The sequence below is a fragment of the Pongo abelii genome, chromosome 2 (assembly GCF_028885655.2).
Source record: "Pongo abelii isolate AG06213 chromosome 2, NHGRI_mPonAbe1-v2.0_pri, whole genome shotgun sequence".
NCBI lineage: Eukaryota > Metazoa > Chordata > Mammalia > Primates > Hominidae > Pongo > Pongo abelii.
This window is the reverse complement of record NC_085928.1, coordinates 1,241,440-1,254,172: the sequence shown is the minus strand read 5'-3', so window position 1 is coordinate 1,254,172 and position 12,733 is coordinate 1,241,440. Positions and strand designations below refer to the sequence as shown.

The 12,733-nt window shown below is 37.0% G+C and overlaps 1 protein-coding gene across 16 annotated transcripts in view; it reads left to right on the top strand.

Annotated features, from left to right (window-relative positions):
- EPHA6 (EPH receptor A6) overlaps positions 1 to 12,733 on the top strand; it is a 965,948-nt gene that overhangs the window by 918,687 nt on the left and 34,528 nt on the right. For all 16 annotated transcript variants that reach the window (XR_008523481.2, XM_063721671.1, XM_063721674.1 and 13 more), the window contains one exon: positions 10,132 to 10,281. Coding sequence is in view for 15 of the 16 variants with exons in the window: in XM_063721671.1 (XP_063577741.1) it covers positions 10,132 to 10,281 (150 nt within the window). In the remaining variant the exon portion in view is untranslated. The remainder of the gene's footprint in view (positions 1 to 10,131; positions 10,282 to 12,733) is intronic.

Genomic DNA, 12,733 nt, shown 5'->3' with positions numbered 1-12,733 from the left:
TTGTTAAGTTTCCTGAGGCCTTTCCAGCCATGTGGAACTGTGAGTCAATTCAACCCCTTTTGTTTACAAATTACCCAGTCTGAGGTAGTTCTTTATAGCAATATGAAAACAGACTAATACAGAAAATATGAGCATTTTAATAATTCTTTCAGCCAAAGTCTACCTTTAAAATAGATTTATTTGTATTAAACATATTTTGGTATATCCAGCTCTGGGGACTTCCAGACATTTTTCCAAGTTCTCCACCTTTGGGGGTGAGCCCTTCAGCCCCATCCTTTCCCTAGAGTGATGTTCTTCAGTCTTTCAGATGACTGTGCCCTCTTTCCTATTGAGTGTACTTCAGACTGAGTAGCTGACCCCAAACAGACTGCCTCTAAAGATGTCATTCTTCATCTTTTCTCTCCTCCTCAGATGATAGTCAGAGCTAGCCTTTCTGACAATGGTAATTTAAGGTCACTGTTCCATTCTAAACCAATATATCACAACACTACGTGCAATAGCTACAAAAGAAGACCTGCTGCTCAGATATGTTCCAAGAACTGTGGATCTGTCAGGAACAGTCTAACTTAATGTATAAAGAGCCTGTGGACATAACAATGGCACAGGAAGCAACTGAGCTCTGCACTAACACTTTCTGTCTGTTTCCTTAGACAGGAGTGAAGGTTGTTCCCTCTGTTTTAATTCACTGGGGTATTACATATATTAACAAATCATAGAATATTAGACCTTCATATGAACTACAAGATACAAGTCCAGTTCCCTCTATTTACAGAAAAATCTCTAACTTGCCTAAGATCACAAAACAGATTAGAGAAGAAAGAGGGCCAAGAAGCCAGGATTCAGCTCTACCATTGTTTTGTCTCTCTACATTGCATGCTCTTTGTCCAAAACAAGCACCCCAGGATTTATGAGAATCACCCTTGTGTATACTTTGGAGTACTATACAAGTTTTCCATTCTTTTTGAATATTTGTTTTTAAGCAGAGTTTGCAAATACTACTAGTATAAATATAGGTATGCTTCACTTTATGCAATTTATTTTCCTAATGACAGGATCTAAATCTTTTCCTCAAATAATTATCATCCAACCATGGATAGAGATAGATGGTATATCAGTCAGCGATATGGTTTGGCTGTGTCTCCACCCAAATTTCATCTTGAATTCCCACGTGTTGTGGGAGGGACCTGGTGGAAGGTGGTTGAATCGTGGGAGTAGGTCTTTCCCGTGCTGTTCTTGTGATGGTGAATTGGTCTCACAAGATCTGATGGTTTTAAAAATGGGAGTTTCCCTTCACAAGCTCTCTCTCTCTCTCTTTACCTGCTGCCATCCATGTAAGACGTAACTTGCTCCTCCTTGCCTTCCACCATGATTGTGAGGCCTCCCCAGCCATGTGGAACCATGAGTCCTCTAAACCTCTTTCTTTTGTAAATTCCCCAGTCTTGGTTATGTCTTTATCAGAAGCAAGAAAATGGACTAATACAGTCAGGATTCTCCAGAGAAACAGAACCATTAGGAGATATATATATATATATATATATATTTATGGGGATTCATTCCTGTGATTATGGAGGCTGAAAAGTCCCAGGATATGCCATCTGTAAGCTGGAGAACCAGGAAAGCTGATGATATAGTTCAGTTTTAACCCAAAGGCTGAGAAAGGGGCAGGGGCAGGGGAGAACTTGCATAGGTCCCAAAGTCCAAAGTTCTAAGAACCTAGAGTTCTGATGTTCAAGAGCAGCGGAAGATGGATGTCCCAGCTCCAGAAGAGAAAGCAAACTCACCCTTCCTCCACTCTTTTGTTCTATCTGGGCCCTCAGTAGATTGGATGATGCCTGTCCTCAAGGAAAGCTTCTGTACTTGATCTACTGATTCAAATGCTAATGTTTTCCTCCAGAAACACTCTCACAACCACACTAGAAATAATGTTTTACCAGCTATCTGGTCATCCCTCAGGCCAGTCAAGTTGACACATAAAATTAATCATCACAGATGCTATAGGGATTAATCATTGCTTTGTATTAGTATTATTCTTACAGTGCAGTCTGATAAGAAAGCAAAGTACCCACTCTTTAATGTTACACATCAAATTGATACCACTGATATAAAAATGCTTTATAAAACTGTCAAATGTTATACATCTGAAGAGTTATATTTTCATTAAAAATTTAATGTATTAAATATCTCAATATTAACAATTGCCAATGGCCTGGAATAATTAATCTTTCACTCCCCTTTATGATTTATGTTGTACATTTTTTAAAAAGAAAACCCATTACTTTTGTGTTAATTTCCATAGTTCTTTGCCATAAATACTACAAATAAGAAACTTTAAAAATCATTATTTAAAATACACTGGGGAGGGTGGGCTGGGGTAGGTAGTCTTCTGTACAGCTGGGTTTAAAAAAGGGAGAGAGAGAATACCTCAAGAGAGATGTTAGAGAAGAGTACTGCTGTCCAGATAAGAGTGGGAATAGTATTTTTAACTCATTTTAACATATTGTCAGCTATCCCCCTGAGTCTTTACCATGCAGTATATTTTCAAAACCATAATAAGCGATAGGTTGTTTTGAAAAAATTGCCTGTACTGTCAGTAGTGTTTAAGTTATCTAAACTCAGATACAATGACAATTCTCATAATAAAGTACATATTTATTCTCCCACACTACAGTAGCACTGTGTCCTACATTATCTACCTTATAGGATGAAATAGAAAATCCAATTTTACGGATGTCCCCCAGAATAGTGTTACTCACTTAGTGATGTAGCACCTATGTTCTCAGTGAAAGAGAATACTGAGAAATAGATGGCAATGAATTATTTTCAGGAGCAATTTAAGAGGAAGCAGGTGAAAAGAATCCTAATTCTTCAGGGTTTGAATAGCATGATAAGCAGTGTTTTATTACAGGAACAACAAAAAATTAGCATTCACTGAGCTGCTTATACATTTAAACAATGAATAAAAATGCAGTGTAGTTCTAAGTATTCCAAATGAGGAGAGGAGGAGGAGAGTCTTTCCATAGTTAAGAATTTTTTTAGCAAGTAGAAAACAAAGCTGATGATTTAGCTATTCATGTTTATTTGAAATTGTTTCTCATCTGCCCCTATTCTCTATGAAAAATACACTGTAAAACAAATTTCAAAAGTAGATAATTGTGTATTTCATAATCAGATGGAAGGGTAGGGTTAGAGTTAGGGTGGGGGAGGGATAGGGCAGCAACACCGACAGGGCCAGGAAGATAATGGAAATAGGTCAAGTGTGTCTGATGAAAGACTTGGTGAGAGGGTGGAGCAGACGCTCTAGAGAGCCCACGCCCTGTCTAAAGACATTTAGTTTCAGTTTAAGGAAACAAAATAAAAATAACTTAGCCATGAAAAGCCTAAATTCAGACCTTTTTCAACCCAAGGACCAATAGTTGGTGAGCTCTGGGTTCATGAAATATAAAACCCTGAGACTCAGTGAACACCCTCATGAAGGTCCTCAGCACACATAATGAAAACCTGGAACAAGGGATAAAAAATCTCATATAAGATTTTTTAAAAAGTTAGTTTCATATGTTTTTTACCTAAAACAATGCTGTTTACCATCGATTTCTGCAGTGCTTATCAGCTTATACAAATTGGTTATTAAGAACCGATATTTTAAAAATACTGTGCCAAAAAAGGGTTCTTTTGCTTAGGGTAGGAGTGTTTTTAATCTGGCATCTGTGAATCTTGAGACATTGATACAAAATTGTGTGCACCTGCACAATCTCATATGCATGTATGCATGCATGTACGTATGTGACTGTGTCTACATGTGTATTTCAAGGACAAGCGTTTCATAGCTTACCCAGTGTGCCGTGACCTCAGAAAGAGAATAGAAACACACAGGAAAAGCCAGCAATCCAGACGCAATCCTTATCAGGCAAGTCAAGCTGCAGACAGAAGTCTGGCCTGCCAGCATTCAACCATAAATGATATTATATGATGACAGAATTCTACCTGTGAAATATTAAGATGAATAAAACTTGTCTCCAGTCTTGGAAGGGCACTGGCAGGACAATGGCAGGAGTTTAAGCATGGGACCAAACTCACTGGACCAAGACACACAGATTTCCTTGAACTGGGCAAAACAAGGTCTAAATTACTAGAACTGTGTCAGAGACTGTCCATCAGCAGAATTGACTTTGCACCTCTGACTCCTAAAATCTGTTGTTTGAGAAGATCAAACCTAAGCCTGGGCATGGTAGGGGTGAGTTCAGTGATTGCACATGAAGGAATTGAGATGCTGATCTGGGCTAGAAACCAAACGAGTCCAAAAAAAGACAAATTTTGGATACATAATTAAGGAAACAGATAACATTTACTGAGTGTACACTGGGTGCTGGCTGCTAAGAGGTGCTTTGTGTATACCATTTCATTTAATCCACTTAGTAAATGTTATTTAGAAGCCAAAATATGAGACGTTTCTCCTTTGTAACTATAAATGAATTCATTCCACTATTAGCCCTCAAACTTTCTTCAGGTAAAGACAGATATTATCTCCATATTTCAGAAAAGGACAAAACTTTCCAGAGTACCAAAGTTTCCCTAGATTTGTAAATCTCAATAAAGGAGGAATACACATGCCTCTCTGAAAGAGGCTGGGCACGTAGTTTTAAAACACACGCACAATATAATACCGTTTTACAACAATAAATATTGCCAAAACAACAAATAAAATAATTTGTTGATTTGGGAATAGAAACTAGTAAGAGATGTACAAGAGATGGATTTCTTTCTCAAGATCAGTGATTCTCAAGAGTAAGAGGACTATCCCCCTAGTTAGGTTTGTCTGTTCTACCTAGTGAATTTGAGATCATTCTGTGACTTGCTGTGACTTTTTGGGACACCATAGTGAATTAAGGCAGAAGGCCCCAGAATGCTGACCTCTCCACAAAAGCTCCTGAAACGAGACCACCTCTGCCACACATAATCCCACCAACAAGAAATTATGACTTAAAGTCATCCTCCAGTAAGCACATTAATGCCTTCTTTGTCTGACATCAGTAAGACTCGATATGATAAGATTTCCAAATAACCAATGGTTACCCATTAAGAGTTAAAAAATAAAAAGGAAGAAAAAGTCAAAGTCTTGGTTTCAGACCTTTCCAATATATATTATTCATGCTGTTGCCTTCTTAAACACAGTGTTTAAGTTACTTTTCCTCTTGCTTACCCCTCATGATCACCACTGTAACCATGAATTATTGGCCAAGGATGTAACCTAAAGTGTGCTTGCCTCCTTTTCTGTCTGCCATCAGGCTGTCTGCTCACATGGTCTGGGTACCAACTCATGTGGCCTATCTCTTTACAATTTAATGGGAGCTGAGAAATTGTGGGCAAATGTCGAAACTCATTATAGTTTACCATTTTATGGTCATTAATTCAAATCCCTTCATTTTGCAGTTCTGAAATCTAAGGCTCCAGGGATTAAGCCTTGCCCAAGGTCACACAATGAACTATAGTAAAGTTGCATCTTACAATTTGTATTTCAGAAGGAAAAATATCGTTTAGTCAAAATTGCTCTTAAGGATTTTTAAAATTATCCTTTAGTATAATATATACTCACTAATTGAGTACTATAGAGATAGATTGAGAACATAAGAAAAGTCTACAGACAGATTACTGTCTATTCAAAACCTTTACCTTCAAGATAACCATCAAATCCAGTAAATGAGAAATGGAGAGAGACATTTTAAGTGTTCTTGCTTCTCTACAGAATTTTTCCATTTGGTTCCAGTATTAAGCCTCTGTATCCTTAATACATTTCAATTGATTGGTCTTTCCTCTGAAGATTAGAGGCTTATGTAGTAATACTCAGATGTTAAATGCACCTATAATACAACTCCACTCTGGGGATATAGGGTAGACAAAGATATACAAATATGCAGTACTCCTTGTTCCCTCATCAGCACTTTTTCAGCTACAACTACCTACCTACTTATTAGACAACAATCTCTGAATATGACTTGGAAAGCAGGAAAAACACAAAAGGTTTTTATAAACATTTCAGTATCCCTCCAGTTTACTTATTTCCTGCTTTTCTTTTGTTCCCTAAGTTATTAAGCTTGCTCTGTAAGAGAAGTATTAGTAAATGAGAAGCCATTTGAGTTACGTTCAGTCATTTTGATTAGCATCTTTGGTAACTTTTTTCTCTCTCATAAACATATGGTAAAGCAACATGTAATGTTCCAATAATTGTGATTTCAAATCTAAAGTACTATTTGTTCATTCCCGAAACCTGAAGCAAACATCTGGTGGTTAATGCTTTGAGAAAAAAAGTACCTTAGTGCATTACCTCTGTATATGATTCAAGATCATAGGCAAAAATATGTAGATGAGATCAAGCCACGAAAGTTTAAGTTGATCCATTCAATTAAAAAAGGAAAAAGAAAAAACCCAGGTGCTTCTGTGTTTCCTCTAATGTAAGGAATGGAGACTATGCAGTGCCTTAAGGGCTTCTTCCTTTCTGCCTCATCTTGCAATTAGATATAAACTGTATCCCGTATATATCCTCCCATTGGAACAAAAGGTGTGACTGCTTCCCTATCCCTATTCCATGTATGCTCAGAATTATTCCAGTTTGTGCATACCATCAGGTTCATATTATCATGCATTTTGTTAATTAGAATTCTATTTCCTACGTTAAACTTATGTCCCATTTTTTCATGTTTTATTTTAAGATTTATTCCAGTTCATACTTTCCATTTAAAGACAACAGTTGTTGGCCAGGTGTGGTGGCCTGTAATCCCAGCACTTTGGGAGGCCAAGGCAGGTGGATCACTTGAGGTCAGGAGTTCAACATGGATCATCACCATGTTGGTCAGCCTGGCCGACATGGTGAAACCCCGTCTCTACTAAAAACACAAAAAAATTAGCTGGGCATGGTGGCAGGTGCCTGTAATCCCAGCTACTCGGGAGGCTGAGGCAGGAGAATTTCTTGAACCCAGGAGGCAGAAGTTGCTGTGAGCCAAGATTGCGCCGTTGAACTCCAGCCTGGGCAACAAGAGTGAAACTCCATCTCAAAAAGAAAAAAAAAAAAAGGCAACAGTTGAAATAAAATTTGAAATAAAGTTGCACTGTCCATTTTGTAATGTTCATTTTAACAAATTGTTTCGAAAAAAAAATTTTATATAGTGGTAGTGTATTAGTCTGCTAGGGCTGCCATAACAAAACACCACAGACTGGGTGGCTTAAACAATAGGAATTTATTTCTCACAGTTCTAGAGACTGGACGTCCAAGATCAAGGTGCTGACAACCTTGGCTTCTCCTAAGGCCTCACTCTTTGGCTTACAGATAGCTTCTTCTTGAGGATGGCCTCAAATGGCCTTTTCTCTGTGCCTGCATGCCTGATACCTTTTCATCTTCTTATAAGGAAAGGACACAGTCATATTAGACGAGGGCCACATCCTTATAAATTTATTTGATCTTAATTACTTCTTTAAAGACCCTATCTCAAAATATAGTCTCAGTGGGGGTTAAGCCGTCAACGTATGAATTTTAGGGGAACACAATTCAGTTCATAACAGGGAGCAATGCCATTAATCAAATATTCTGTAATACCTTCCCCTTGAAGAAAACAATAAAACCTTATGAAGGAAAGTGATAATGTTGTCACTTATATGTGATATCAAATTATTCAAAATATAAATTTATATGTGAATAATTTGTGTGAAATATCATTTATAGGTGAATGAGTGAATGAACATAAAATAACCATTAACTCTGCTTTTTGACCTATCTTAATAGAACCCACAAAGATTTAGCAAAGGAACAGCCAGGCAGGCTAGCAAGTCATACTTTTACATATTGTTTTCTGGAACAAAGAAAGATCCAGCATGAGAAATGCCAGATGGGACTGCTGCCCTTGCCCTTGTGTATGTTCTCAGGTCAAATTGACAAATTTGGTCTTTGTTCTCTGAAAATGTGGCTTCCATATTGGAAACAAACCTGAATCTTACTTAAATAGCTCAATATGCAGAGCCACAAGACTGAGGCACTTTAGTCACAAACATAATAAAACAAGAATACTCTAGTATTGGTGCACAAATACAAGTAGAGGTATCCTTACCCCCTTGTGAAGATCACACCCATTTTTTAGAACATGACTTTATGTCCAATTGGATCATTTGCAGTGTTCTCATTTCTGAAATTTTTTAGTGCTTTGGATTAGGGTAGATAGATTTAGTAAATAAAAATATAGAGTGCCCAGTTAAGTTTGAATTGCAGATAAACAATGATTTTTTTTAAGTATAAATATGTCTCATATAATATTTGAGATTTACTTATACCAAAAATTTCCCTTGTGGAACATACTTATAATGAAAAATTATTTGTTATTTATCTGAAATACAAATTTAACCACGAGTCCCTTATTTTGTCTGGCTACCCTACTTTGGGTTCAAGAATGAATTTTCTCCCCTTGCAACTCCCTGCCCCCCAACACTCTTAAGCTACTGTCACCAACTTTGTAAATTTAATTCCCCAGTCTTAATTTGGTGCTGCCTTTAACCTCTGCCCCAACGCATGAAAACCTCAGGCTTCAGGCTTCCTTCTATTGGGCTACTTTGATATGTGGTTACAGAATCCCTGTGCTTAAGTATTACATCTTTATATCATATGACAGCATTAGTATACATAAGGTACTTAATAATATGGTGAGAAATTTCTAAACCTTGAAATTTCCAAGCCCTGGGCTCAGTTTGCTCACTTGCAAAATCAGGGGAGTGGATTCAAGGTGTTTTCCCCAAGGTTTCTTCTAACAATTCCATGCTACTAGTCTTTGAGATGAGTGTTCCATTAATGCTCTCATTTGCCTTGTAAAACCTAAATTGTTCCCATTTTGGATGAATCCTCCCCCCCCCCCCCCCCGCATAAGTAGTGTTTACTAAACGTTACTAAATAAGTAGTGTTTACTAAACGTTACTAAATAAGTAGTGTTTACTAAACGTTACTAAATAAGTAATGTTTAGATTACTCAATTAATAGTTTCACCATTAAAGATATTTAACTTAAATTCCTTAAGGGCCAAAGAACACACTTTTCTTCCCACCCCTACTTGCACCAGGCTTTGCACACAGTGGGTGATCAGATTATGTGATCATGATCATGGACAATGTTGAAACAATCCCTTTGTGGTGAGCTCTGACTGTCAAAAATAATTTTTGTTATGAACCTAAGCCATCTCCACGGTTTAAGACAGCAATCTGGGAGCCGCTCATTGTTCTCTTCCGCCATCTAGTGGAGCTAGGGCTGCTTTCGTCCCTTCAACTCGCACTTCGGAGCTGCAGGGATTTTAAAATTGTAAATCAAATGGATGAATTGTTTTATTCTTGTCATTACGGTAAAAAGGGATTTATAGAGTGTTTCAAGAGATAAAAGGTAATAAATGTTAATAAAATTTAAGTGTAACACGATGGCAGACTTTAATTCTTGAACCTTTAGATTAAATTCATACAATTTAATTCCTTTAATATGTTAAAATGTTAAGTTGAAATTGAAGAATAAAAATATAAACTGTATTAAAGTTTTTGAAAGAAAGATTATCCTTTCAAGGTGCGCTTATATACTGGTTAAGAATGTTTTCATATAAAATAAATGTAATCATAGCAGATGTAAAGGAAAGAAAGGGAACAGAATAAAATTCTGGTAAGTATTGAATAGGTAGAGAATGTTTCCATTCTGTATTTAAGCACTTGTCTTCAATTAAGTTAGGGATTATTCTCATTATTATTTATAAATGCAATACAATGTTTAATGAGTGTTGAATGATATTTAGTTCTAATGTCCTATAATCTGGAACTTTCTTCAAATGGCATTATAGAGGGGTTAATTGTGTGAATCTAAAGTAAAAATAAATTTCTCTAATGAATGAAATAAAATATTTCTGAAGTGTGACTTATTACCCATTAAAGCTATTTTTACTGAATAATTATAGGAAATATTTCTGACGTTTTAACATTATTCTGGCTTTCTTTAGATTTTAATTTAAAATGCCAGTGCTATTATGAAGTATTTAGATCTTTCTAATAAAAAATATTTAATTGGAATACCATTTTGTTTTTAATACAATGATAAGCCATCTAAGAAATCTCCAATTTGTTTTCCAGGGTGGAAAAATCCCCATAAGATGGACAGCCCCAGAAGCCATTGCCTACAGAAAATTCTCCTCAGCAAGTGATGCATGGAGCTATGGCATTGTCATGTGGGAGGTCATGTCCTATGGAGAGAGACCTTATTGGGAAATGTCTAACCAAGATGTAAGTGCTACCGATAGTTAAACTGCCATTTTGTGAATGTAAACACATTAGCTTGAGGGGGAAATATGCCTTTTGTCCTCACTCAGATTGGCCTTTATCTTCCTGAGAGCTGCTCATGGTCTATGGCTGAGTTTGAGAAGCTGAGTAACCTTTCACTCTGAGCTGTATTTGGTGTCCTCAGGGACAGCTGCCAGGCTGTGCCATGTGAGTGCCTGATCCACATGTTACATCTGAGATTTCCATGCTTGTTCTAATGAAGTTTGATTGTGTTTGTGCAATAGCCTTGACCTACAAGTAAGACAAAAGAAAGAGTAATGTTTACTTTTTGTTTCTTCCTTAGGGCAATTCAATGCAGCACTGTAAAGAGCAAATTAATTTAGACTAGATATCACTTAGAGGGAAAAAAGTGAATGCTTTCAGGCAATGTATTATCAATATATGCCATCTAGTTCGGTTCTGTTGAGATGCATGACCCCTAATGCCAACTGTTTTGTTTCTATTTTATCTGTAAAACTACTTTGGTGGTTGATACTATAATATTATAGAACAGGAGAATTCACACATTTAACCCCTGTGACCTATCCACAGTGATAGAGACAGTATTCAGAAGATGCAGGTACTCTTACAATGCAAATAAGTGTGCTGTCAGAGCTGACATTATATTTTAAGTTCCCACTTTCTCATCTCAAAATTCAGGCTTTGTCTACTCACCTGTTCTTCTCAAACTGTATGATGGTTTCTGATACAATGGTAATGAGAAATCACCTATAATGTGATTCTGAATGTTCATAGGTGAAAACAAAGGCTACGTAACTATAGATAATCCCTAAACACTATTGCCACATCTCATTTATTTTTGCCAGTTTTAACACAACTTAAGCAACCCACACACACCTCCATACCTCATACTATCCCAATCTCAAGTTGTCCGAGTATCTTAAGGACTTAAACACAGAGAAAATTTATCCTTTTCTAATGTCAGGCATAGATAAGATTGGATTTTGGTTGGCTGGCCATGGCTAGTGTTTCTCCCTGCCATACAGTACTGCTTTTGAAACTGACTCCTTAGTACTGTGGGTGTCTACTGACTCTGTGGAAAATGCTAGGTCCAGAAGCTAACATAGCAGCAGGTTTGAGGCCAAACACACTGCTCAGTCATTGTTCTCCAATCCACAACATCGAACTGCAAAGCCAGTGTGGCTGGGCCCTGCAGAGCATTTGGCCTTAAGGACAAAGTGCATCGTAACCAGCAACCTTTGCTCCACCCCTGCAACACTTAGATTTTTTGGATCTACAGTCTGCTATTCATCAGGGAATCTTATTTGAAGGACCCCTTTGCTCTTCCCTGCCACTGGGCTTTGTTTGGGGCAGTTCCTGACTGCTTTTCTAGTTTTTCCTAAAACTGAATTCCAGAAGCATAAATTTGTTCCTTCACTTTCAAAAGGAACCCATATTTGGAGATTTTGTTTGTTTGTTTGTTTTAACCAGTTACCTTAGGTAGTAAAAGCCCTGGTTTCAGTCACCATAATTCCTCTTCTGCCCTAAACTCAGGATAATGCTTGCCTGCTTGTCCTATTTTAACACAACCAAAATAGGCCATTCAAGCAAATGCCCAGAATAAAAAGTCCTTCTCCTCCAGATGAGTTACAGTCTTCACTGCACAGAAGAGGCTGCACCTCAAGTACCCTCCCTAATTGGTATTCTATTTAGTTCTTGTCTTAACCAGTTCCCAGCAGACTTAAATCAGAGGGCCCAAAACTTTACTAATATACTGGTATCAATAAGAAGTTCTTGAGCATTCATAGGTGGCATATGTATATTTATTTGCAGATTATATACAAGTACTACTGTACTAATATATTCAGTTAAAACTATTTAGTGAATGCCTTCTCCATTCTAGGAACTAGGCTTTCACCAGAGAACAAATATTACATTTGGAAGGGACTGTAAAGTTTATCTAGGCCAATCCCTTTATTGATCATGAAACTGAGGCATAGAGAAGTGACATATTTCCTTAAACTCTCATAGTGGTGACTTATTAATGCTCTTAGAAAATAATTCCAATAAACTTCTAGAATAGGTCATGGGCAAGCAGAAGGGGAATAATTGCATCTTTCACAGTGGTTGTGTTTACAGTCCATGTAGCTCCTCACGTAGGACCAGTGGTTTCTTGCCCTCATGGAGCTTACTTTCTAATGCGAGGGAGACAGACTATAAACAAAATCAATTAGAGACATAGTATATAACATGATAATCACTGCTATGGCGGAAAAAAGCAAGAGAAGAGGATAAGAGATATTGGGGTGTTGATTTAAATATATATATATTGCAAAATATATTCATAAAAGTCATTGTTTTATGGTCATAAAAGTAATAATCATTCTAATTAGACATTCATAAATAATCATTCTTATAATAGGAGGATACAAATAAATATAAAAAGCAATTCCAT